The sequence below is a fragment of the Sturnira hondurensis genome, unplaced genomic scaffold, assembly GCF_014824575.4.
Source record: "Sturnira hondurensis isolate 20B ecotype Veracruz unplaced genomic scaffold, ASM1482457v3 Scaffold0011299, whole genome shotgun sequence".
Classification (NCBI taxonomy): Eukaryota; Metazoa; Chordata; class Mammalia; order Chiroptera; family Phyllostomidae; genus Sturnira; species Sturnira hondurensis.
Genome location: NW_028083930.1, coordinates 648,087 through 674,905, shown reverse-complemented (window position 1 = coordinate 674,905; position 26,819 = coordinate 648,087). Strand labels below are relative to the sequence as shown.

The following is a 26,819-nucleotide window of genomic DNA, read 5'->3' as shown; positions in this document are numbered from 1 at the left end:
AAAATAACAGGACCAAGAACAAGCAGGCATCTTTCTGACTGCCCTTTTTGCTAGTCAGCAGGACGAAGGAAACTCAGCCATTTCCAAACCTATTTTGCTTTGACTAGAAGGGTCACCCTGGGCCCAAAACAACAAAAAAAATGTAAGTGAAACTGCATTCCTCTGATTCTTCCCATAGTCAGTAGGAAAACTGCTGCAGAATGGGGGTTATCTAAATGCAGAAGGATACCATCTTGAACCATCTGAAAAGTCCCTTCACAGTGAAGATGGTTAGTAGCAAAGGTAGATGTCACTTCTCTCCTCAACCCTCCCGCTGGCAAAGGTATTCACAGCAGGATTCAGGCCACCACTGGCATCTTTGCTCTCTCTTTTCTCTTTTAATCTCTCACTCCCTTTCTCTCCATGTCTCATCATCTTTCTAGACTTGCCTCTCTTCTTTCTCACCTACCGAACTCCCTGTGTACCAAGATTATTCCAATTAACATTCCAGCTCTTCTTCTTAGACTGAAAGAGTTGTCAACCTCTTAGTACAATGTTTACAAATAAAGACCTGCTCATTTCCCAAAGCTAAGAAATTGTTTTAATTGAGCACCTGGGAAAGGAGAATGACAGTGTTTTGCCCTGGTGCTGTTTTTGGATAGAGGGGAAAATACATTGTTCTGTGTCTGCAAGCTTGATCCAGTGTGGCCCTAAAATGTTTTTCTCATGGAGTATTCACTAAGCAACTATCCAACTCCCCGCAGCTGAGCCTCCCCTTCCATATTACAACAGATTTTTCAATGCTGTGCAGACATGAGGATTTAATGCGTGGAATACACCAGGCGTCCTATTTATGTTGGCTCCATCAGAAGTCAGAGATCCACTACTGACTCTCAGAAGGCCCCTCTGCCTTCAACTGAGAGTTACCAGGAGAGGTCACATGCCCAGTGCTACCTTTGTCCTGAGCAACACTAGTACAGGTTACTGCCTCCACATGACAGCTACCTGGAGAAACTGCGTGAGTTACCTTGATAACTCCAAAGAGGCTCTCATCTACTTCGGAGCTCAAGGCTTTGGTCCGATAGCGAGTCCTATTCCTTGACCGGTTGGAAGCAGAAGAGGAGCTCAGGACACCAGCTGTGTTTAATGGCTACAGGGAGAGGCAAAAAGTTTGAGCCATTAGTACTGAGTACCATCTGGACCTTTGGCAAGGTAAACACTTCACCAGCCCATGCCAGGGTAAGTAGGGGTGCATGTGAAAAAGCCACCAAGGAAAAGCACCTGGATAAACCCTGAAACATAGAAGACACCCACAAAGAAGTAAAAGGGTCTTTGAGTTGGGGCCAAGCACAATAGCTCAGTGAGAAGGAGCATCTCTGTATTCCCAGAGCTGAAGAAGGCCAAGTCATCATGCCATATGGAAGAAAGAAGGTAGGAAATGAGGATAGCAGGAGGATGACCTCATTGTTGTCCCAGTCCCAATTTCCCACAAGGACACACTCTTGTGAGTCCACTTCAGCTTGTCTCCCCAAAAATGTATAGTGTCCTCTTCACCTCCAATATTCTCAGTGTGGAGTCTAAGCCCCTTCAGAAATGACACTACTATTTGAGCTCCTTCACATCTCCACAATCTCACAAGATTACAGTGGGTACCAGAGGACATTAAGAATAGAAAAGCACCTCATCCGCTGCTTGGCACACAGTTGGTGCCTAATAAACTTAAGCAGATAAGTTATGAGTGATTGCCAGCTATAATCAGATGAACCAGTGCATAACACCATATGGCTTTCATTCCCAGAACCCCTTTAATGTGCACTAGTCAGTTTTAACCACCCAATGTCTTTCTATGTTTGGAAAGTTGCCATTAACAAGCTGTGGAAAACAAGGGTCATCTCTGACTATCAAAGCTGAAGACACCAGATATTTTCCCTCCAGGCTTCAGCAAAGCCCATCAGATCACCCATTCCTGAGAAGGATTAGGGGATAAGTGATGCAAAATAGAACAAGGAAAACCTTTCTGGCAAAAGCAGCAGTTGCAGCCATATTTGGTGTCTGGGGCAATGCTAACAAGGACACCAACAGGAGCACCCCACAGCCAAACCTGCCAGCATTGGGGATACAACACACATTAAGGGTCCTTCCCAGACCAGTGCTGGGTTGTGTAGGGAACCGTTTCACATGATGTGTAAAGGTAGCTCAGCACCCACATGGAAAACTAGTGGGGGGTGAGTTGGCACACAGGACCACGCCCATGAAGTTCTCCTGTGGAAAATCAGACCCACATTATACCTAGGCTGCTTTGTGATTTGCTCTTGCTAAAATTCCCTCACCCTGAGTTCAGGCAGCAAGCATTTGCTGCATGTCTTTAAAGTAACTTCCTGAAGTCTGTGCTAATTCTCCCAAGGAAGTACAACCAGACCTGTTACTCTTATTTCCTTGCATTTGCAACATTTTTCCTTGTTACTCTGTAAGAAGTCATCAGTAACATCCCTTCCGTTGCTATCTGTAAAAAGTAATTACCTAAAGCAAACCTAAATATAATAAATGAAAATCTTCTTTGATTTATGCTATTAGAAAGCCAATAAAAGCCTGTCAAGGCAAGGGTTGGGGCCCTCTCCCCTCGAGAGAGTAGCTATGTTGTCCCTTTTCCTCCACAGGACTCAGTAGTCTGTGTGAATGTCTCATCTCATCCATAACACTGAGGACACTGCGGGCCAGTGTCTGTGTCAGGGTTGTTATTTCAGCCTCTATTCCGGCTGCAACTTCTCCATTTGTTTCATTTTCCAAGCTTAGTTTCCCAGACTTGGTGTAAAGTCCAAAATCTTTATATTAAGAGTTCTGGCTCTTCTGCTTATAACCAGAAGCCCCGACTAACACAATCTCATTCCCAGAGTTCATCCAACTTCAGCTCAGTCCCCAGAGGAGAAGTTTGTCTCTAGAAGATGGCTTCTGTGAGCACTGAGGGATAACTCCAGGCTTAATCCAAAGCTGATTCAAACCTCATTTTGCAGGAACCCACATCTTCCACAGTTCTCTAAACTGGGGAGTCTCCAGGGATGAAATGGACAGGAAATGGACTATGCATTCCAGGTCACTAAACACTGGACCATGTGTTTTGAAAACTCATCTGCCATGACCAACCAGACAGCCCAGCACCTGTTCCACCCATATCAGGTTTTCACTCTATTTGGTCAATTATTCTCCAGCTGGCTTTATTCCACACAAGGAGCACTGCTGTGTGCCCTGTCCCTCACTGCCTGGCAGAGCCAGAAACAGGCTTAGCACACCTCCCTTGAAAGACTCAGTGAGCCCCAATAGAGCAGTTCAGAAAAGCTTGGATTTATTAAAAGGCAAATATAGCAACCCCATGAACACCTAATAACTGACTCAAGGTGAGCAGAAAGCAACTGTTCCCCCTTTACACCAGAGACAAAATAAGAGGAAATTAATAGAAACTGCAATCGGTGTGATTGAGGCTAAGTAATGGGGATAACTGGAAGAGGTGGAAGGCACTGGATCATGAGGAATGGTGTGAGTTCTATACATAATTTTTACAAAAAGCTGTGGTTGATCCTGACACTTAGGCACTTGCTATGAATTTGATAGAGAATTAATGAATGAAACCAAGCAAGATGAACTCTCAAGGGCTGCAGGCCAGATAGAGATGGAAGACTTTTCTGGAATACCACTCCCTGACTGCAGGTCACTCCACCAGTCCACATTTTACACATCACATATGGCCTGCACTGTAGATAATAATATATGTGAAAAGGCTAGAAGACAGATGGAAAGTATTATTATTGTTTTGTGTTTGTTTTCCCATTTCTTTTCAAGGAGTCTTGCAGGTTTTCCCTTGTGCTAAGGTGTCCACCAAACTGCAGGTTCCCCAGGGCTGACACTCATCACCTCTTTCCTACACCCTTAGTACCCAGGTAAAGAGAAAGTCTGTCTGTCTGTCTGTCTGTCTCTCTCTCTCTCTCTCTCTCTCTCTCTCACACACACACACACACACACACACACACACACACAGATACTTGACTGCCTGAGCCTAGAAATCAAACAGAGGGAAGAAAAGAGATGACCACAAAAAGTAGCCACTGGGCAGAGCAGAGAGAAGCACTAAACTTTACGGTTTGGGTGGCTAAGAAAACCTCACTGGGGAAATGCTGACTTTGAAACTACAAGCCACACACTAGGGTTAGAACAATCAGTTTTGCTAAGAGTAACAAGGACTAGAGAGGTCACTGTGTAAAAATGTTAGAAAAAAAATGAAGAACCAAACAGAAATGGAAAGTTAGATCCCTCTGGGCCACAGGCAGTACCCAAAAGGTCCTTTCAGGTGGTAAAGAGCTGGTTATATTTTTTTCATGAACATCCACAAGAAACTAAGCAGTACCTAGAAAAAAGCCTGCCTAGTCTTTGAGGGAGGACAGCTCTTGAAGAAAAGGAAGACAGACTGGTAGTAATAGCTAGGGAGGTAAGAGCAATTGGGAAAGATGAGGACTGGGAACAGACAAAGACCTGTACCCAGTCCTCATCTTTTCCAGATGAGGGAAAGACAGACGCCAGACCTGCTTTAATATTTTCTCTTGGTGACTTAGCTGACTTCCTTCCTATTCGAAAATTATCCCATCCCAACAGCACAAAAATTCGGCCACTGTTTGGAACTCTGGGAGAGACTCTGATGCAGTAAGATAAGCTGGTCAATCACAAGATGATTTTGACTTAGTCATTAATGTAGGATAATCTATATAACACATTGTTTTAAAGAAATCAGATTATAAGAAATATGTAATTCTATAAAAAATATTTTTCTGAGGGTATGAACCCAGAATGTGTTAGTTAAAGAATGTTCCAAAAAGTGTTTTAATTTCAGGTGAGCATTATCATAAGATGTTTCTTGTATTGGATAATATTTTCTGCAATGGGTAGGTAACTTTTTATTATCAGGGGAGAAAAGCTATTTTTATTTGAAAACAAAACTTAAAAATGGGCCTGATGTCCCAACTCTGAACACAGCTGGGTCTGGTCCTTTAAAAACATAAGCACATGTTATGTCACAGGACGTTCCACTCAATTCCAGCAAGACAGAGCTGAGATGGGGTTGGAACAGGTCAGTGTGAAGTTTTCCTGACAAAACTGTAACACCTGTCAACTGAACGTAGACAAAGGCATGTCCTTTCCTGGATGTCCTCTCCACAGTGGATCTAGTTCCTCTTTTGTATACAGGTCCACTGCAGGGTAGCAAACTCAGGCTTCAAACTCTTGGCATGTTTCTATTTTCTTTTTCTGTAGGCTTTGGTTACTTGAGAAGGTAGAAATGCCCATAGAGCAGACACCTTACCTATTTACTAAATGATCCACTCAGTTTACCTCTTTCCTCAAATGGAATTATGTTGGTCATCTGTGAGATGCCATCTGAAGATGACACCCTAGTCAGTACTGAGGTCTATCCCTCCTTCTATAGGATGCTGTTATTCCTTGTGTTTGTAAAGGTCCTGGAGGTCTGCCTAATTGTGAGCCCCTCCCCACCACCACCTCTCCCCACTCCCCCAAACACTCTCAAAACTAGTGAGTAGCACCATACCCACACATACACATGTACACACACACCCTCACTCACACACACCTGGCCTAGCAGAAGAGCAGAGGTCATAACTTGACCTGCTGCTTCTAAAAGGTGCCCTTATGGCCAGTCATGTTCAAGGAATTTCAGAAGGGTTCAATCAGCAGACCAGATCTTTGCCCTGAGTGGCCCTTGAGTGGGAAATCCCTAATCTGGGTGTGCAGAAGCCCACAAGTGTAGCCCAGGTGCAGTTCACTGATCAATTTGGGCTTAAAAACATGAAATTTTTTAAACACGAGAAAAAAGAACTAACATTTACTAAATGCCTTTAGATGCTGAGCATGATGTCAGGCCCACACAAACAGGCACCACTGTGCCTGTAAGGCGCTGAGGAAAGCTGAGAATAATAGGCATAACTGCCTACGTGACAGGAATGTCACTGCAACACTGTAGGGAGCCCTCAAAAGAGGGGAGCTGCTCTTTGCTGAAGACTTGCCTATTTTATAATTAACAAAGCTCTTTTGAAATCTCTACCTTAGGGACCTTGCATTTGAACTACTGAGCCCCAGAAAAGCAGTGTCACCTCTGGTCGTGAAGTATGTCCATCAGTACACCCAAGGAAACACTTTTCCCATTTGGTGTACCCCTGAAATTTGAGGGTTATTTCCAATATCCCAAAGCCACAACACCTACTGTCTTATCCCTCAGAGACCAACACACTTTCCATTGGAGCCCAGACACCCCCTGCATAGCTCCTCCCAGAACCACTACCCTTCTCAACCCTCATGACCCGGGTAGTCCTTCCCACCTCAAGGAACCCCAGGTTGGCCAGACCTGTCCCAGTGGCTCTTCGGGGGCCTTTCAGGACTGGTACCCTCCTTATTCATTCATTCATTTGCAAATGTTTGTTGAGTATGTACTGGGTGATCCAAGACCCAGTAACAGAAGAGAAAACTGAAAATATTAGGTAACTTATGTGTTGTCACTCTGCTAATTAATGGGAGAACAGCTAAATGTTGTAGATGTTTATAGATTATAGATATGGATATATAGATGTATAGAGATATATAGAGATATAGATATATATCTCCTGTTATCTGGCCTCCTCACCAGTGGTTTTTACCCCTATCACAGCTCACAGTTCCCACTGAGACAGCATCACTACTCATTGTCAATCCCTTTGAATCCCGCCTTTGGAGGAGGAAGTTTCTCAGGACTTCCCCTGTTTCTTCTAGAGGTAACCACCCTGCTCCTGGGCCTTTCTGATACCCAGATCATGACCTAACTTCTGTCTTCCCCAGTTCTCCAGTTTTCCAGCTCAGAAATCCAATCCAATTCAGTACACAGTTGGCTAACGGAGGTTCTCTTGCACCAAAGGGAACCTCACCATCTCACCCGGACGACCGCCACCGCCAGCACCTCGGAGGAAGTGCTGGGTGTTGACGCGTTGCCATAGCTACCAAGAGCTCTGCTTCCGGCCCAGGCCCCGCCCCCTCCCCTGCTCTAGTGGGGCGGGGGCAGCAGTCCCAAAACCTTTCTCTAACCAGACAGCACCTCTCTGGAGCGGCAACCTGGGCTCGGAAGAATTTGCTTTTCCTGGCGTGTTTTCCTCCCCTCGCTTTGGATAAGAATCTGAACCCTCAAGGGAAAAACGTGGGCCCTGGAGGTCTAACTACCAGCTGCCCCTCCAAGAGCCAGTCCCAGGGTCACAGTTTTCCCTCAAACGCCCCAGTGAGGTGCCAAGCCAAACTCTGAGGAGAGTTTAGTCTGCAAGAAGCAAGCAGGATCAGAAGAAACAAGTTTCGCAACAGGAGAATCTGGGCAGACCAGAGAAAGAACTTCCAGCCATGAGGATGTTTATGTAGTTTCAAGAGCAGTTTCTTAAAATGTGGGCCTCAGTTCTCCAGCTCAAAATCACCTGGAAGAACTTACTAACAGATGATTCCCTCCCTAGATTTCTCAGCCTTATCTCCTTTGGGATCCTCAAATGGACAAGACTGGACGGAAGGATGTGGAGCAAGAAGTGCTGGAGGTGGAATCAGAGGGAGGAGGAGGCAAAAGTAGGCCCTTCAGGGACAGGCCAGAAGAAGAGCACAACCCCTCAGGGCTTGGGAGTGAAGGAAGGGCTTTTCTGTTCCCAGCACCCTTCCTTTCTGAGCCTTAGCATCATAACCTCCTGTTCTCTGCAGCCGGGAGAGGCAAAAAGAGGAAGTAATCAGCCCACTGTGGACTGGATGCTTCTAAGTTTTCTACCCAGTCTTCACAGCCACATCTCTATATGGTGGTTATTATCCCCACTGCCGAAGAGGAAACTATGGCCAAGAGAGATAATTGTCCAAAGTAAAGAGCTGGTGTTTTTTTCTCAACCCAGGCTGCCTCTCTGAAGGACGAGTGTTAAGTTGAGGCAGGAAGGAAGGGATGATAAACTGCAGTATAAGGAAATCACCTACCAGGATTTTGTTTGAATTTATCTCAGAGCCATTACTGCTTAAGCTTCAGGCCTCTCATTTACATGAACCCCTTGCAAAGCTCTATCAGGACTCTTAGCAAAGTGTCTACTTGGTAATGTATTTTTAACTTGCAAAAGTAAGTTGGGGGATATATTTATTTTTAATTGAGTAAAACATGTTTAGGAGGTTCTCCATCACTTACATGTATGGTTACTTACTGCCCCCTGTCCTGGTGTAGGAACGGCTGCCTGGAACATTCTATCCACTACTCCACTTCACCTGATGTCAGGACAGACAAGTGCTGGCCATATTCTCCATGTGAACATGTGCTACACTGCTCAACACCAAAAGTATTTGAGAAGTGAAGGGAAAAATAAGGTCTGAAAAATAAGCAAAGCCAGAAGACAGTTTGTGAAAAAATTCTGGCCCTCCATTGTTTCAAATTGTAAATGGGGATTCTGTTCTAATCAACGCCTGGTCAAAACTAAAGTACTCTCTGGTCAAGAAGAGAACCAGTAATGCAGCATATATGATTATAAATGTATTAAACACCTTATCAGATAAACAACTGCCTCCAGAGGAACCATACATGTTGACAGTTCTGTTTTTCCAACAGCTGTTTTGGGGTTTTTTTTTTCTTGCATTCCTCTCATGGAGTATTTTAAACACACGTGCACATCTCCCTCAACTGAGAAAGGTTCTTATGTGATGAGGTTGTCCCCACTCAGATAATACAAAATAATTTTCTTATCTCAGTGTCCTTAATTTAATCATATTGGCTAAGTCCCTTTTGTCATATATGGTAAATATTCACAAGTTCTGGGAATTAAGAGGTGGATATTTAGAAGATGGGAGGTGCATTATTCTGCCCACCTCACCTTGCTAGAAAACAACAATAGTTGAAGGATATGCAGTATTTTCAAAGACTTGGAAGAGAAACACAAACAAACAAATGAAAAAAAATGTATTTGAAAAGTTGATACAACTTGAATATGTTATTCTAAACTACATTTTGGAAAGCCTCCATGAAGATTCAGATAATACAAGTGAGATTTAACAGATTTGGACATATATCAAGAGCATATTTTTCTTTTGTCAACCTTAAATGTATGTATAAAAGAGCAGAAATTTTACTTAAAAATTAATGGGCTTAGTTTGCACAGCAAAGGAAACCATCAACAAAATGAAATATTTGTAAATCATATATCTGATAAAGGGTTAATATCTAAAATATAAAAAGAACACAACTCAATAGAAAAATAGCAATTCAATTTAAAAATGACCAAAGGAACTGAAAAGACATTTTTCCAAAGATGTGGCTCAATGGATTGAGTTCTGGCCTGCAGACCAAAGCATTGCTGGTTTGATTCACAGTCTAGGGCACATGCTGGGGTTGCAGGCCAGTCCCCAGTGAAGGGTGCTTGAGAGGCAACCACATATTGATGTTTCTCTCCCTCTCATTCTCCTTCCCTTCCCCTCTCTAAAAATAAATAAATAAATAAATTTAAAGGAAAAAAAAAAAACCAACCAGCCAACAGATACATGAAAAGGTGGAAAACATCACTAATTATCAGGGAAATACAAATCTAAACCACTTCACACCAGTCAGAATAGCTATTATAAAACAAGACAAAAGATAACAGGATGTGGAAAAGAGAGAAATTTGTGCACCGTTGGTAGGATTGTAAATTGGTGCAGCCACAGTGAAAAACAGCATGGAAGTTCCTCAAAAAAACTAAACTAAAACTACTGTATAAATCCACTAATTCCACTTCTGGGTATATATACAAAGAAAACAAAAATACTAATTCAAAAAGATACCTGCAACCCCACATTTATTGCAGCATTATTTATAATAGCAAAGATATGGAAACAACCAAAATGTCCATTAATGGATGAATGGATTAAAAAAAACTGTAGTATATATACACTGAAATATTATTCAGCCATAAAAAGTAGGAAATCTTGCCATTTGTGACAACATGAATGGACCTTTAATGGCATTATGCTAAGTGAAATAAGATAGAGAAAGAAAAATACTGTATGATCTCACTTACATGTGGAAGCTTAAAAAACAAACAAAATGAACTCAGATACAGAGAACAAACTGATGACTAAGGGGTCATGGGCAGAATAGGTGAGGGTGGTCAAAAAGTACAAACTTCTATTTATAATATAAGTCCTGGGGATGTAATGTACAGCATGGTGACTATAGTTAACAGCCCTGTAGTATATGTCTGAAAATTGCTGAAAGTAGATCTTAAAAGTTCTCACCATGAGAAAAAAATTATAACTATGTATGATGATTACTTTGAGATATATATAAAAATATCAAATCATTATGTTGTACACTAATATATGTTCATTATAATCTCAATTAAAAAATAATGGATTTATGAAACAAGTAATAAAAATGAGTCATGAAATCAGTAGAAATTATTTTGAAACTGAGAAGCAAATTTTAAAAAACAATTTTCAGATTATACCAAAAAAGGTAATTTAGTAAGAGGAATAAACAAATTTTAAATATCATAAACAGGCACTTGTATTGTATGATAATCCAATTAACAAGGAGAATAAAAGCATATGAATACACTGGGAAAATATTAAATTTCTTGATTGACATAAACATTGACATTGATGGAGATTGCATAAAAGTCATATTAGTACACTAAAATAAGGACAATTTGGTTAATGAGTACCATCAATTCAGAGAACATTTAAGACTAATTACTGAACAATGTCTTGAAATTCTACAACTAATATAAGAAATTTAGCACAGATGTTCCCATTTTGACATTATAGAAATTAATATTTTACCAACAAGAAATTTTGAAATTAAAAAATATTCTAACATATCATAATATTAAAGGTGTTGATCAATTCATGTCAGAGGAAAGACTGAATTATCATTCCATTCTTTCTATATAAAGTAATATTTTAAAGTCATTGTCATTTGAAGAGACAAAGAATAAGCAGCCCTGGCTGGGTGGCTCAGCTGATTGGAGCATCATCCCGTATACCAAAAGGTTGTGGGTTTAATCTCCAATCAGGGCACATACATACAAGAAGCATCAGTGAATCCACGGATGGTTGGTACAATGAGTTGATGTTTCTCTCTCTCTTCCTTGCTCTCTAAAATCAATAAATAAAATTTAAAAATAAAAAAAGAAGTCAAAAGAGGTAAGGGTAAACTATTTGAGAGTTGTTTCAGGCAGCTAATTCATACAAATCTATGTTACTTTTAGATGTTATGTTTATAGTATTTGCCTGATTTTTAAAAATGTATAATTTGTTGTGATTTATTATTCTAAATAAATGTTTACTCTTATAATCAATTTTGTATCAATCTTGTAATAAATTTTATTTTTCTTAAATGGAGCTTCCAAAATTGCATAAATAAGTAGGAAGGCAGCCTTTCCCTTTTCAGCAAATCTGGACTCAAAATTGCAGCCATATCTGGTGGGGGTGGGGAAGGTGCTCAATCCTTCCCTCACCACCTTCTTCCACCTTCGCCCCTGAGCTCTTCCTGTTCTTTCATTTCTACTTGTTGCCATCTTTGGGGGCTTCCTTCTATATCATCCTCAAGCTTTCATTTCACTCTTGTCCTCTGCTTTGTCTCACTGCCCCACATGTGAGAACAATGGAGAAGTTTCAAGAAGCTGAAGGAACCTGAAGAATAAAGCATGTCTACATTCTCAGACCAACCCTAACCTATCTGTGGCTGCGTGACTGTTCCAACAGGTTGCCACTTCCAGAGAAGTCTCAGAAAGAATCCTGATTGCTGGCCAGGGGCCAGGAGCTCAGAGCCTAGAGACAAGAGCTGGAGGTAGAGAGCCCAGCAACCCTGGACTGGGCTGGGTCCTGCTGCTCTTCCTCACCCCTCAGCCTCCCTAGGAGCCTTCCTGGGGGCTGGTCACCAAGGACCCACTCTGCTCTCCTCCTGAGGTGCTCCACATACTAGCTAAGGCAAGAGGGATAGGAATTTTTTAGTCTGATGAATAAGCACATTTAAATGGGAGGAACCTGAGAGACAAGACCCAGAGGAGTCATTTGGTTAAAAGGAAAAGTCTGGACTCTCATTTGAGCATGTCTGCTGTCTAAGAACTGTGAAAAGAAAGACCGATTCCTGGCTTCTCTTTCTCTCTTTCCCTCTTTCCCTCTTTCCCTCTTTCCCTCCCTCCCTCCCTCCCTCCCTCTATCCCTCCTTTAAATGCATTTGGGAACCCGCCCTTCTCAGCACAGGGATCAGAGACGTTGAGGGTGAGTGTGGGATGAGGGTAGAAAGAGCCACATGTGTAGAGCGGACAAAAAAGATGGGGCTCCCATATTGCTGTGGAAGAGTTTGTATAAGTGTATATATAATAGTTCTTTGATAGTGGTGGTCTATTTTGCTCATATTATTCCTGAACTCCATGCTACACATATCCTGGGAGTGCTCCAGGATAGCGGCCGAACCTCCTTTCTCTAGACCTGCCTCCTTTGCCCTGTGCAGCTTCTGCTCCCATTTTAGGGGTGACCAACTGCCTATGAAGGAAATTTTGGGGTGCCCACTCAGTTCTCACTAAAGCATCATTTCTTCTAGGCTGCTGATTCATAGCCAACAATTCTACTTAGGACAGCCTAGGAGAAGCTCCCTGATGAGCAGCACTGCCTGGAACAGCAATGAGGAAGGAGAACAATGGCTGATTCTGGAGCCAAACTACCAGAGTTTGAACCCTGGTTTACACACTTATGGCTGTGAGACCTCAGGCAACCTGCCCACCTACTTGGGTCTTGTTTCCTTATCTGTGAGATGGGGTACTAGCACAAAAGAGAGGAGCTGTGAAGAGAAGACCATGCCCCAAAATCAATTTATACAGTGCCTGTGGTTTTCTTTCCTTCTCCTTCCTCTAGAGCAGAGCATATTGCTAAGTAGGGAGTTGGGGGAAGGTGAGATGTCTTTGTCCTCAGTGTAATATAAACACAACAGGAATCAATCCATAAATCCTCAGTTGCAAGGGTGTCTAAAAGGCCATTTCACTACCCTCTTCTTCCTGGAACACTTGAATTCTCAAACACTACTTTCAAGTCTTTCTAAAACAAAGGAGGACTGAAAAACATAAATAAATACTTAAATGCATGAATTATTTTACTCAAAAGTATTTGCTGCCTTACCTCTTTCTTCAAAACTCTCTCTTTTTCATTCTTAAAAACTGTAGGGCCTTCCAGCTACAGCCTGAGATACCAGGCACAGGACAGGAGCAGGGAGAGAGTTTGAGGAACAAGAAGAAATTCAAGACCAAGGAGAAAGATCGTGGGCCCCAGGAGCAGAATAGTGGTACAGTGAAGCTGGGGAAGGGAGATAGTTAGGGTGAAAGCAGAAGTGGGTAGTACTGCAGGATGCCTGTGGCTGGAGACACTGGATCCATAGTGAAGAAGGAGAGAAAGGAGAGAGAACACAGGCCAAAAGCGCAATATCACCTTTTGATAGTGGTGCTCTACACCCAATGAATGAGGAGATGAATCTCCAGAGAAGTGATAGAGAGAGCTCCACTGCTGGTCATATACACCCCCACCCTCACACACTTCCCAACCCTCCCCCAACCTGGCCACATTCCCACTGAGCAGATACTTCCCAGGTCAAGAAAAAAGACATTAAGGAATCCACTGCCTTCCCCCACCCTCCTTCAAAACATCATTTCCACTGTCTAGCCTATCCCAAGTCCTTGGGCCAGCATCGCCCCGGTGCCCTGGACTCACCTCCATGTGACTGGTACCAGTTTCCCCGCTTACATGCGTGACCAGCATGGGCCCTGGACTGGGTGTCAGATGCTGAGATAAGGCCAAGGAGGGGAAATCCGCCAATGTCAGAAAATTACATAGCCTGGCTCCCCTGGCAAATGAGCCACAGTCACCAACCAGTGCACGGTAAGGGGTAGGGACAATGCCCATTCAAGTTCTCAAGCCAGGGCTCTCAACTTTCATGTTAGAGAAACCTCTTCCCTATCTCCTAAAACAGTGCCTAATAATTATGGGGACAGGAGGGTTAAAATGCAGATTTGATGCACTACCCCCATGGCCTCCACTGAAGATTCACAGCCTAGGACTAACTGAATCTGCATTTCTAACCAACACGCCAAGTGATTTCCATGCTGGCGGTCTGAGGACATCACTTAGAGAGCAGTTTCATGAAGTTGGGACTTCTTGCGGCAGGGTTGGGAGAAGATACAGTATAGAGCCTGGGGCATCCCAACCATCCTGTGGCCACTAGAAACTATAGCCAGCCCCATCCCCAGAAGTGCTTGACTTTGGGTTTTTTCAACTTCCAGTGAGTAACCAGTAGTGAGATACCTACATTCCAGTATATGCAGAATCAATTCAAAACCACAGCTTTGGTGGAGCTCCTTCCAAGGCCAGGTGCTACTGTTCTGAGAACCACGAACCATATGAAAGCGTATACACAAAGTATGCTTTCTACTCTCAAGAACCCTAAGACCTAGCACATCACTCACAGCCTCTAGGTTTCTGTTTCTTCTCTCCAAAAGGTATAAAAATACTAAAACCTTCCCAAGAGGTGGTGAGCCTCCCTGGAATTATTACCTACAGAAATGCCCTGAAAGTGAAACTCTGATATTGTCCTGGTGGTTGTGGTGGCTTTTATCGCTGGAGGTAAAAGTTGGGCTGTTGTGGGACTCCAAAAGGTCAGGGAGCCCTGAGGACAAGAACTCTAAGTTGTGGGATCCAGGGGCTGAGCCTCAGGATCTCTCCATTAGTTCCTTTCTGAAGCTGCCGGATCTTCATTTGCTTTAAAGGGGAAGCAGCTACAAAGCTGACCTTTGTGCACCTCTTCCCAGGCTTGACCTCTCCCTTCCTCACTGAGGCCCCAGGGTCAGCCACTTCACAGAGGAGCCACATGATAAGAAGAGCAATTAGCTTGGACTTGTTTTATCATAAGTTTAAATCCCAGGTCAGCAGTAGCTGGGTTCTACAAGTTACTTTTGCTTTCTTAATCTTAAACCTACTTTACAGATGTTTTCTCATCTGTAAAATGGCAGAGAATAAGACAGATGGGTCAAAAGTAGGTTCACAGTTGTGAGTACATGAAATACAGTTTATTCTTGTATTATTATTTATTAATTATTGTATTATTTTCCATAGAGACAACTGTGAACCTACTCTTGACCCGCTTTAGTCCCACCCTGTATTTTGTGGTGATCTCAAGCCCTACTTCTGGATTTCTCATCCCAGCAACAGACAATATAGTTTGCTTAGTTGCTGAAGCCAAAAGCCTGTATTTGTGGACCCCTCTCCCACTTCTTCATGGTCAACAGTCAACCATAAAACACCAAACAATTTTGAAATCCATGACCACGGGCTCCTTAACCCAGGCCACTTTCACTTTAGCCTGGGCTACTGCAGTAACCTCCCCTAGCCTGCCTGCCTCAGTATTCTTCCCCAACCCTAGGCTGTTCTTTGCCCTGCAGTCTTATAACAGGGTACAGCCAAGAGGGAGGCCCCCAAAAAAGGGATTTGGAATGGGGTCCATAACTCAAGGTGTCCAGGAAATATTGACATATAAGCTGTCCTCACCCCTTACCCCACCCACAGGTGTCAGTTGGGGGAAGGGACAAATGGAGCAGGGCCATTGAGTTGTTTTGCACAGCAACAGTTTTGAAGATAACCTCTAGAATGGTCATTTAACATATCTATAACCTTTAACTGGTTTCATAGATATGTTAAATAGCTGTGGCCCGTGCTCCAGGCCAGGGAGAAGAGAGTAATTTCCACCCAAGATGTAACTGGGAGGCAACTCCCAGCCCGTTACAGCGCCTGCGTGAGAGCTTGGAGTTGATGGGCTCCACGCCATGGGGCCACGCCTGCTCAGATTCACTGTGGAAGCCCAGTAAAGCTGGGAGGATATGGGAGTCCTGGCAGGTGTAGCCAATTGTAGGAGGAGCCGGAAATGGGACTGCTGAGGAAGATTGGCACAGGGTTTAAACACAGACTTGGCAGCCATTGAGGAGAGAACCACATGCTTTTGGCCAGAATGGGGACTCTCGCAGCCATGTGAGAGAGAATCACCATGTAGCTTTAGCAGAGAGAACCACGTGGCTTTGGCCAGAGTGGGGGGACGCCCTGCCCCCCACAGCCATGAGAAGAATCACCATGCAGCTTTAGCAGAGAACCACCACGTGGCTTTCTATTTCTTTTCCTGAGATATGGTACATTGGACTGGGCAGAGGGAGAAAGAAGGACGGTGTATATTTGTAGGTGTTTTAAGGGACTTTGGGATTTTGATGAAGACATTAAGTCATTACTCTTAAGTCTCTATAACTTGAATAAATAATTCCTTTCCTTTTCACTAGTCTCTAACATGGAGAGCTACAATTCTCTGGCAAAGGGAAAGGCGAACCTAGTACAGGGGGACCCCAGAAGTGGGGGTCAACTAGGTAATATTGTGGGATGCCTTCCCTGGTGGCCAATCCAGGAAAACCATGGGAGACTACATTCGCAACTACTTGTCACAGTAAAAGCCTGCCAAAACTAGCCAGGAAGGATCTGCCCTATAAGAATATAAAGTCCCTCCAGCCCATGAGGTCAGTCTCTGCTTGGAGTTGGCCTGCTCCCATGTTCTCTGCTATAAACTCTGGGTGTTCGGTTCAATTCTTTGTCCCAATCACCAAGAACCTGGTTACCTGTGCCCACCTGTGACATCCTTGGGCAAGTTTCTTGCCTCAAGACCCAGTGTGCTCACCTGGAAACATAATGGGGAAATACAGTAATATCCACCTCATGGATTATTGTGGGAATCTACTGGGAAAAGGCAGTGTTTCTCTCTTTGCTCTGTAACATTCTGTGTCTCAGGAACTTGTGAGGCATGTGGCCAATTATAGACCATTCTGCATGGCATTGGACCAGACAGGACCCACGCCCACAGATAGGTTTTCCCGTGGGGAATCAGGCCTGCATTGTACCTAGGCTGCTTTGAGACTTGCTTTTTGCTAACACTCCCTCACCTTGAATTGAGGCAGCAAACGTTTACTGCTTATCTTTAAAGTAACTTTCTAAAATCTAAGCTAAACCTCCCAAGGATGAGTGTGACCAGTTCAATCACATTTCCTTTTGCGTTTGCAAATATCCTTCTTTGGCTGTGATTAGCAACATCTTCTCCTTTGTTTTCTGTAAAAGGTAACTACCTCCGGAGAACCCGTGCATAGTAAATGAGGACCATCATGTAATGTGCCCCAAAAAGAAATAAAAGCTTGTTAAGGCAAGGGTCAGGGCGCTCTCCCCTTGAGAGAGTGGCCATGAGGTCCCTTTTCCTCCACAGGACTCAGTAGTCCGTGTGAATTTTTCTCATATCTCATCCACAATGTCAAGGGCCCCATAAACCAGGGCCTGCATCAGCCAATAATTTGTAGTTATAGTTAAATCAAAGAATTGTGCAAATAGTTTACCTTTTGAGTATAAATATCCATGAATTCAATGTTTTCTCTGTGGCATTCCATAAAGTATTCCTGAATTGGAATTTGCACATAGGCTGCAACCTATCTTATCTTCTCTATAGCCCCAGGAGTGCAGTCAGCAAACAAATACTATCTCTTGCTGGTGTGTCAGATCAGCCTGAGGAACTGGGCAGACCTCTCCTGTGAGGCCCTGGCAAGGGCGCCAAGCCCTTGTGTGTGCCAAACACAGCAGGTGCTTCTTGGCAGAGGGAGCCACAGTAGGGCAGGGAAATGTGGGAGAAAAGATGAAAGCTCACTGGTTATCAAATCTGCATAATCTGTGACCATCAGACAAAATGTTGAGTCTTTCCCCTCCTAAGAAAACAGATGCCTGGAAATAAAAAGGGGGGAGGGGCAATGGAGAAGGCCAGTCCCCTGGGCTGGCTGATTGGAGTGGAACCTGACATGGGAGGCTAGCCTAGGGTCTCACAAGTTCTCCCCCAACACAAGGTTTCATGGGAAGTCCACTGAGTAAAGGTGAGACACCCAGGGTTGGAAATGGGGGTGAAACAGTCATCCCTGGGTGAGAGCTAGGGGCTTGGGACAACCTGATCCCAAAATTGATTATCTTTGCCAAGGCCACCCATCCAGAAGGGAAGCTTGCTGCTAGGCTCTCCCCAGCATGCAGTACACAAATTCATAGAGATCAACCAACAAGGCTTCTTCTAGTCATTACCAACTGTCTGCCAGTTTTTCCTCACCATAGCAAGCCCTGCCTGAGGCCCTAAGTTAGTCTGGCTACCTTGCCCCATGCCTGCCTGACTGGCCTCCACCCTAGAGACTTACCAGTACTCAGGGTTGTACCAACAGCCAGCCCCACCCTCCTGCAGTGGCTGAGAAGCGTTCTGGCTGGGGGAAGGAGCCCAGCCAGAAGCACCTGGCAGGACTGCCCAATTCCTTGGGTAAGTGAAGGCCCCACTCCCTGTGTACATTGACCACATATCCTGTATTATGACTCCTAATCCAAGAGGAGTTGAGAGGTCCTGTCCCTCTTCAACCCCAACCTACCTTCACCTAAACAAAAAGAGAAAGATGAAAAAGAAAATCAAGGACTGGGTGAGGATTGCAACCTTTCATCTCAAAAACTTCCCCCATATTCTTCAGTCACTGCACTATCCCCATATTCTTCCCTCTCCAACAGTGGGCTCAGTGGCCCCAGACACAGCCAGAGTCCATCCAAAAGAAAAGAGATTCTTTATTTAAATCAGCAAACTCAGATTCTTCAAGCCCCAGTCCATGGTGGGCAGCCCTCCCTTCCCTCTCCCCTCACCCCACCCCACCCCACCCCTTAGCCATATCAAGGGGAATGGAAAATGAGAAGCAGGGAGAGCCTCTGCCGGGGCAGGCTGCCTCTAATGTGTGCTGAGCCCAGTCCAGCAGGGTGGCAGCTGCCACAGACCCCTCCCTGTAAATTAAATCCCTGCAGCCATAGCTGTGGGCAAGGCATTATTTGTGGAAGGCCCAAAGGTAGCTTCGCTGACCCCCAGCCAAGGAATGGATTGAAGGCACAGAGGTCATGGGAGAAGAGGTATGGAGAGGAAGAGGCCCTACATTTTGGTCTCAGGGTGAAAAAGGGAGTCAGTTGGTCCAGTTTTTATAGGTTTGGAGAAGGGAATGTATTAGTAAGCACAGGGAAAGAAGCCATCATTGGGTACCCCCAGAGGAAACACACCAGGCCAGGCCCCCACCCTGGCACACAGGAGCTTGAGAGCTCCAGGGGACTCTCAGGGAATGTCACTGCTAAATATATATATATACCATCCAAGGGAGGGCAGAAGCAAGGCTGGGGGCGGATCAGAGGATCTGGCGTGGCATCCCATAGCCAGTCATGCCTGCCTGAGACGCCCCTCGGTTGGTGCCCATCTGTAACCCAATCACGTTCTTGCCCTCTTGCAGCTGGTTGTCCGAGAAGTTCCGAGGGTTTTCCTTGGACTTCCTAGGTGGAGATGGAGTGTCAGTTAGGAGGAGGTTGAGGCTGCCCCAATAATGTCTTCCCTAGACAGAGCACAGGCTTTGCTGTGACTTGAGTACTTGAGCCAGCTCTATCCTTGAGTCTTGAGCTCTCTGAAGCCACCTCCTCATCTCTCAAATGGGGCAGTCCCATGCCAGAGGATTAAGTGAAATAAAGAATGTAAAAGTACTTTGTAAATGGCCAGCTGCTATAGCAGATCAGTTGTTTCTACGGAAAGAAATGGGCAGGCCTGCCCACAGCCTGGGCAGCCCCAGCATACTCACTTAGGAAACCAGTTGGGATCTCCAGAGAAAAGACCATCATCTCGGGCTACTGCCAGCCCACCCAGGTTCATCAGTGTTCGCTGTACACAGGCCATGTTCTTTCCTGGGAAGGAAAAGGGGATGTGTTGGACTCAGCAGAGCTGGGGTCCTGGATGCCAGGGTTCTAACTCTTATCACTAAGTCAGTAGTCCTTGTTTCCATTCTTTTCCTCTTTATCCCCATACCTTTTTCTATCCCAGCCCCAGCATGGCCAACTCCTCCATAAAACACACAAACACATGCGCACACATATATAGCACACCACCTTATCTTTTCTCACAGAGCCAGAAACCTGCTCCTTCTCCCTGGTCAAACTGGCCCAGCCCAATCTCTGGTCTTCTGGATGACAGCACCATGGCCCTGGCTCACCTTCCCAGAGGTCCACAGTTTGGAAGATATCAGTGGTGTTGATGCCATAACGCTCAGCTGCTTGCAGAAACTGAGAGATCTGCTCCATCTGCTTGAAGGCCATGGTGGAGGCCTGTATCTTCTTCACTGGGGCCTGCCCCTCAGGGTACAGTCCATTAATGAGCTCACACAGCACCTGGGTGAGGACAGCAGTTGTGCAGAGGTGAGGCCATGCCTACTGAAGATCAGAATGCACCACCCTCAGCTCCAGAAAGCATGAACCACAGAGGTTTCTCTCCTACCTGAAGACACCTGGAGTAAGCCTCAGGCTCTTCTTGACCAGGCTCTGCCTCTGAGGCCAGAGTGAAAACCTCAATATTCTAATATAATTGACTAGAGTAACTCCCAACAGTTCTTTCCTTAGAGTATTCCATGTATCATCTAGGGCCCTCCACTGCAGGAAGGCCTATTCACCCTCCCCTCTCACTCAGTGGGAGAATGGAAAGCATGAGTTTCCTCCATCCAAGGGAGGGCAGAAGCAAGGCTGGGGGCGGATCAGGAAGCATCTGGGTTGGGTATGTCCTCAGTTCTTCAAGTAAAATAATCCCCAGACCCCTAGACCCAGGCCTGCTCTCCTAGCACTTCCAGTCAGAAGGACCCAGCTCTCACGGTGCCATCCTTGAGCCAGTTCTGGAAATTCTCACGCCCAGGCTGAGGCCGGCCCACATCCTTGCGGCACTGGGTAGTGATCCACTGGATCAGGATCTGCTCCAAGTCTGCATCATACTGTTTCTCAATCTTTTGCTGCACTTCCCGGCTCAGGCCATAGGCAGGTCCCCTGTTGGCCATTCTGAAGGGTGGTGGTAGCTGGAAAGGGGACACACCCAAACCTTTAGTCAGCACTCTGCTGGCTGTGGGGTGGGAGGTTCTGCCTACAAGGACACATGCCATATCCCCAGGGAGGGCTCTAGAGAAGAGAATAACTGCCACATGAGGGAAATCTCATCTTGACCCCAGGACATGGGGTAGAAAAGCACTGCTCAGCACGCTGGCCACACAGGCCAGGCTTCCTACTAGATTTCATTTGAATGGTTCCACTACTAAAATGGAGCACAAAGCCCACTGGAATAGAATATGGGTTAAATGAGGCCAAGATTGGAGGTTTGGCCCCTCATTTGAAGTGGTAAGCTTTAGCAAAGGCAAACTCGTCATTTTAACCCCAATTCTTATTTTTTCTGCCCTGGGAAGGAGAATGATTTGAGGAAAGGAGAAAGAATATGGAGTGGCTTGAGAAATCTGTGCCAGGAGCTATACAGAGGAATGGCAGGTTCAGCCCTTAGTCAGCCACTGGGTTTTAACTCAACACCCAAGATTTGTTCTAAGAATTGTAGAGGAGGCTGAAGAGACTAAAGTTCCCTACAGTGCCATTACAGAGACAGAGTGAATGCATATGAAAGGGTAACAGTTGTACACCACAAATACCAAACCGCTCAATCAGACTATATGTTGTAGGAATTCAGAACCGTATAGGCAGAAGTAGCTTGTAGGAAGAGGTAGATCTGAGAAGACCCTTCACAGATTTCAGCAGGAAAAAGGTACTTTCTACAAGAAACTAGGCAATAAAAACAAATTCTACTTTCCTTTATGGAAGCTGTGGTAGGTAGAATAATGGTCGTCGCCCACTCCAGCCCCGCAAGATGTCTATATCTTAATTGCCAGAACCTGTGAATGTTACCTTACGTGACAAAAAAGGAACTCTGCAGATGTTACTGAATTAAGAATCTTGAGACAAGGAGAGTGCCCTGAATTATGCAGGTGGGCCCAGTATACTCACAAGTGTCCTCATAAGCAAAAGAGGGAGGCAGGAGAGTCAGAGTGCGGAAAGTGAGAAGGAAGCAGAAGGTAGAATGATGTAGGATCATGAGCCAAGAAATGCAGGTGACCTCTAGGTTTCCACCTTCTAGAAAGGAAAGGAAATGGATTCCCTTAAACACCCAATGATGAGGAATGCAGCCCCGCCCACATCTTGATTTTAGCCAATGAGACCTTTGTTGGGATCTTCAGAACTGTGAGATATTAAATGTACATTGCTTTAAGTCGCTAAGTTTGTAGTAATTTGTTACAGTAGGACTAAGAAAAAATATAAGGGCTCTGGATGGTATTTTTAAGGAAACCTGGAAAGAGAGGGAGGGATGGGGAAATACAAAGGAAGATTTCTTTAACTTGGTTTGAGGACCAAGGTTAGGAAACACTTGGTGGTTTCCAGACTGATAACCTGAGTTGGCATCATCTCACTGTGGGCAGTGTGTCCCCACCCACCACTAACTGCCTAGGTCCCACACACAGGGGCCTGTCAGCAATGCTACCGATGCCAAGGGGTAGCCAGGACCCAATCCCTCCCTGGATGGGCAACTTGCCACTTAAAATAGAGCTAGATGTCTGGTTGTCTATATAAAAGGGGACTCCCCCAGAACAAGGCATCTATGCTCAAAGAGAGGGAAAAAGCCACTCCTTCTTCCCACATCTGGCTCCTGGCCAGGTTAGATTAAGGGATGAAGTCAGTCTACCTCCCTTTCTCCCATGCACTCCAGATTAAACAATCCTGCCACCCCCTCAATGGGCCTTAAGGCTCAGCCTCAATACACATCACAGGTGCAGCAGCTGCCCCCCAACCCTCTCCCACCTCTCAGCCCCAGTGGTCATGTCTCAGGCCAGTCCCCTCCCCCATATCCAACATGGCTGCTCCTTTCCACTCCAGCTTATCCAGCTACACATTTCCTGCAAAGATCCTCCCCATAAATCAGTTATTTTTAAACCACATTAAGAGCAACCCACTCCACCCCACTTCCCCCAGCCTGGAGGCCGGGCCAGATAAATGTTGGTCTGTGCCTTGACCCCACACCACCAGCCACACACACTCAGTTGGGGGAGGGTAGGGAGTCCAGCATTTGAGGCCTGTGGAAAGGAGACTAGATTTCCCACATGCCAGCCCCAACTGCTCAGCCACCACTCAGTCTATGACCTGTGACCCCTGCCACACAGGGCCATGGCAGGCAGCTTGGCAGGCAGCTGTAGGCTGGGAGCTACAGCCTTTTCCCAGTAGGCAACCCTTTCCCAGTTCAATTTCCAGATCTCTCTTCTGGGAGCAGCTTCTTCGGTCTCAGGGCTGTGTGTTCATGGACCCAAGTGGTCTCAAGCCCAGGGATCGTAGTGGCCCAGGTAAAGAAGGGGCAAGAGAATGAGTAACCCAGACACAGGGGTTAGGAAGGGAAAGCAGGCCTGAAGCCTGACCCTTCCAGTGTCCCCCACCGGCAGGACAGGCCCACTCTGGACACCGGGTGGATTCGGAGGGCTCCGCCCCAACTCTGGTGCCTGGACACAGCTGGCTGCAGTGTCCAGGCTCCACTCTGGAGCCATTACTCCAGAGCCCTGAAGTGCTAGAGTCATAGGGCAGAGCTCCCAGAAGGGGCAGACCTAGCCAGACCCAGCCTGTGGCAGCTGGTTCTCCTTCCTACCCCCACACCAGCAGGCGAGGGCTGATGGACTTTGGCTGCTGGAGCAAAAGTGACCCACCCTAGGACCTACCTACTCCTGCTCTCCCTCAAAGGAAGGGAAAACAGCCAGTTGCCTGCTGGGGTAGGGAGAAGCTGTGTGGGAGATGCCCATAGCAGACAATCCATTGGGAAGACAAGAGTTGACCAACTCGGGGGTGGGTTGGCTGTGAGTAACCTAAACTGAAGATCTGCCTGCATCTGTGGGTACAGCCCCACACCGCAAGCAGAGGGTACTATAGCTGGGAAAGGAAAACAGGCCACAAAAGGCACTGGGGCTCTAAGCCCTGCCCAGACCCTGGGCTGGAAGCTTACTTCATCTCCCAAACCAATGCCAAGGAAAGGGTGGATCTAGGGTGGGGGTGGGAGGTTTGAGGGTTCCTGGCTGGAGGTTTAATTGGGAAGAAAAAGGGACTCTCCATCCATTGTGCAGATAACACAGGGGAACTTCCCAACTCAGATTTAGGATTAAGACTATTGTAAAAGGACAAAATGGGGGTACCTTTTCCCAAAGCAAAGTACCACATGGAACAAGTAGAAGCAAGGATGGTGTGCAATGGGGTAGCCTCCTCACCACCAAGAGTCCGTGATCAGGAAAGAAAGCTGAAGCTACACAAACAGGAAGCCACAGGGCCTGCAGGAGGAGGGGTAAGGGGGGTGTTGCCATAGCTACTGTGTAGCAAACAGGCCCTGGGCAGGGTGGGAACACCAGGCAGAAACATGCCCTCAGCACAGAGGAGTGATGAGGCAGCTCCAAGCACAGGGGCAGAGGTAGGTCCTTGGGAAAGGGGCCAACTCACTGCAGTTCTCAGGTACACCCAGGTGCATGCAAGGTGTTCCTCAGGAGGCAGCTGTGGAGGGTATGGAGTGCCTTTGGTGGAGATGGGAAGTTCTGAGTTTTGGGGCAGAGAAGTAGATTCAAGGAAATAGTTAAGGAGAAGAAATGCCCTGGGAATATAAGATATATTATGAGCTAGAGGCCCATACCTGAAAATTGTGTTGAGAGAAGGGATGGGGTAAAGAAAGGATTAGAGGCCAATCCCCAGTGGGGCAGAAGAGGCACTGGGAATGAGAGAGGGGACTGCAGTTGGACAAAGACTACTTTTCGGTTCAGGAATGGTAAGGCCCTTGTGCCCCCCCCCCCCCACCTTAGGCTCTACAGTTTTAGGTCATCCCTGTAGACTAGGAGAAATTGGGATGTGAGTTGAGCTAGGAAGATGTCCCTCTGTCTTGTGCCCCAGATTCAGAGAGAGAACTAGGGAGTGCCCAACCTAGGCTCCTGCACGGGATCTCCACAGCAGTCAGTCCATCCTCACTCTCACTTCCACCGACTGCCTTCTGCTCCCTGATACTAAGGTCCCCCAGAACTTTCCTGGTGTGGACTCCAGGAGGCCTACATGGTGGGAAGGCAGGCAGGCCACTTCCGGTCCTACAGGTCCAGCCCCTCCTAGCCACACCCTGGGCCGTTATTGTGAGTTGAGTCACAGCCTGCCGCTAGGGTGACACAGTGGTCAGGGTGTCCCTCGGGCCAGGCAACCACCGGCTTTCCAGTAGGAACCACGGGTGGGGACTAAGGCTCCTGTAGAGGGGCAGGAGGGCCTGGCAAGCAGTCGTCCCTCCCATCGCCGCCTCACACAGGCTGGGCACCCAGGTCGGCTGCAGTCTCCAAATGCCTGCACTACGGGGACTCTCCTGGAGTAGACTGCGGCTTCAACTCCCTCCTGAATGGGGAAGGAAAGATCACTGTGGGACCCCAAGCGCAAGCCCGTGACCCCGAGTCCCTAGGAAACCAGCTGGCTAACAGAAAAGACGGCCTCAGGGCGCAGAGGGAAGGCAGTGCCTGCACGTGCTCCGGGAACCAGGAAGTGCAGAGTCCCACAGTGCTGACCCAGGGACCCCGGGACACTCCAGTGCTCGGGGCCAACCAGCCAATCCCCGACTCCCTCCTTCCTCAGCGGAGAGGGCCCAGGACTGAAGCCGGCGCGTGGGGCACAGTCCCTTAGGCCCCGCTCTGGGCGGATGCCCCATCTGTGCACCCACACAGCATGGCCTGACCTCATCGACTAGCAATGCGGGTCAGGGCTGGGGGCAGGATCTGACAGCGCCGGGCGAAGCGGTCTCCAGACCCTGTCTCCCAGGGCCTTTGATCCCCAAGCTCAGTGCTACAGGTCCCCAGGAGGGCTTGTCGCTTTCTAGAGAACATCCCCCAACCCCCCCACCCCCCCCACCCCCCAAAAGAAACAACTTCTTACCGTAGGGCGAGTTAAAGAGCGCGCACTCCAGGCGGCCTGCAGGGCGTGTGGAACGCCTGTGCTGGGCTGGGGGTTTTCAGGCGCTCCTTCCTCGGACAGGGCGGACCCGGAGGACTGGGGGCGGGGCGAGGGTTGGGAGAGTTTAAAGGCACGGTGGCGCAAGCACTGGACGGTGGTTAGAAGAGACTATGGATGAGAGCTTGGGCCAAAAGATCTGGGGAGTTGGGGCTTCCGAACAGCGGCAGTGTCTTCACCCAAGACAACTTCTATCTCCCCACCCAAAGGCCCACAGATTTTTGCACCAGTGGGAAACTTTCTACCAAGGGTCAGCTAAAGACTGTGGGCGTATAGGTTGGGAAGAATCTTCTTGGTTCAAAAAGGGCGGGTAGGTAAACGAAGGCACAAGAAAACACACCCTCATCTCCCACCAGCGCCCCCCGCCCCCCCCGCCCCCCCCTCAAAACTGACTAGGGTGTGACAGGATTGAGGCTTGCAGGCGAGGACAGCACTGGCGCCTACTTCAAGCCTAGGCAGGAAAACTCAATGTCATTTCTGCCTGGTGCCTGAGAGGTGTGATCAGTGCTGGGACCCAGGGCTCAGACCGTGACTACTCTCCTCTCCATCTTCTATGACTTGGTATTTCTCCTTAATCCTGGAGAGCTCAGAACAGGAGGTTCCAGTGGAGGTAGCTGACAGTTCACTGAGAGTAGAAGCGGGCTCCCCACTCTCAGGCTTCAGTGAGAAGTCCCCTGGGGCTGAGTCCCTGTTTACATCCACTAGTGGAGTTCTTTATGTTTGCTAGAAACCTACTGAGCCTGGTTTTTAAGGACATCAACTAGTGTCCTCCTACCTTTCCCTTCTCTTCCCCAATCCTACCACTCTACATTCCAGTACCTCCGGGTTTTTACTTC

The 26,819-nt window shown here is 46.7% G+C and overlaps 2 protein-coding genes across 3 annotated transcripts in view; both read right to left on the bottom strand.

Annotated features, from left to right (window-relative positions):
• The window catches only part of CFAP45 (cilia and flagella associated protein 45), a 38,746-nt gene extending 31,762 nt beyond the window's left edge, over nt 1-6,984 (bottom strand). For both annotated transcript variants that reach the window (XM_037059813.1, XM_037059814.1), the window contains exons 1-2: nt 6,933-6,984; nt 1,007-1,129 (exon numbers count right to left, since the gene is read on the bottom strand). In XM_037059813.1, coding sequence (XP_036915708.1) covers nt 1,007-1,129; nt 6,933-6,935 — 126 coding nt within the window. In that variant the 5' untranslated portion in view covers nt 6,936-6,984. The remainder of the gene's footprint in view (nt 1-1,006; nt 1,130-6,932) is intronic.
• An 11,674-nt stretch (nt 6,985-18,658) lies between these two features.
• On the bottom strand, nt 18,659-26,020 carry TAGLN2 (transgelin 2). The gene is made up of 5 exons (XM_037059812.1): nt 25,909-26,020; nt 20,775-20,972; nt 20,127-20,301; nt 19,719-19,821; nt 18,659-19,419 (listed from the first exon to the last, which is right to left on the bottom strand). The coding sequence occupies exons 2-5, from the start codon at nt 20,952-20,954 to the stop codon at nt 19,278-19,280; spliced, it is 600 nt and encodes a 199-aa protein (XP_036915707.1). The 5' UTR covers nt 20,955-20,972; nt 25,909-26,020; the 3' UTR covers nt 18,659-19,277.
• Nucleotides 26,021-26,819: the final 799 nt, after the last annotated feature.

Coding starts and splice junctions, on each gene's coding strand:
- TAGLN2 (XM_037059812.1), bottom strand. CDS start 20,954: ATGGCCAACAGGGGACCTGCCTATGGCCTGAGCCGGGAAGTGCAGCAA. Junction 19,822..20,126: donor AACTGTGGACCTCTGGGAAG/GTGAGCCAGGGC, acceptor TTTCCTTCCCAG/GAAAGAACATGGCCTGTGTA. Junction 19,420..19,718: donor GATCCCAACTGGTTTCCTAA/GTGAGTATGCTG, acceptor ATCTCCACCTAG/GAAGTCCAAGGAAAACCCTC.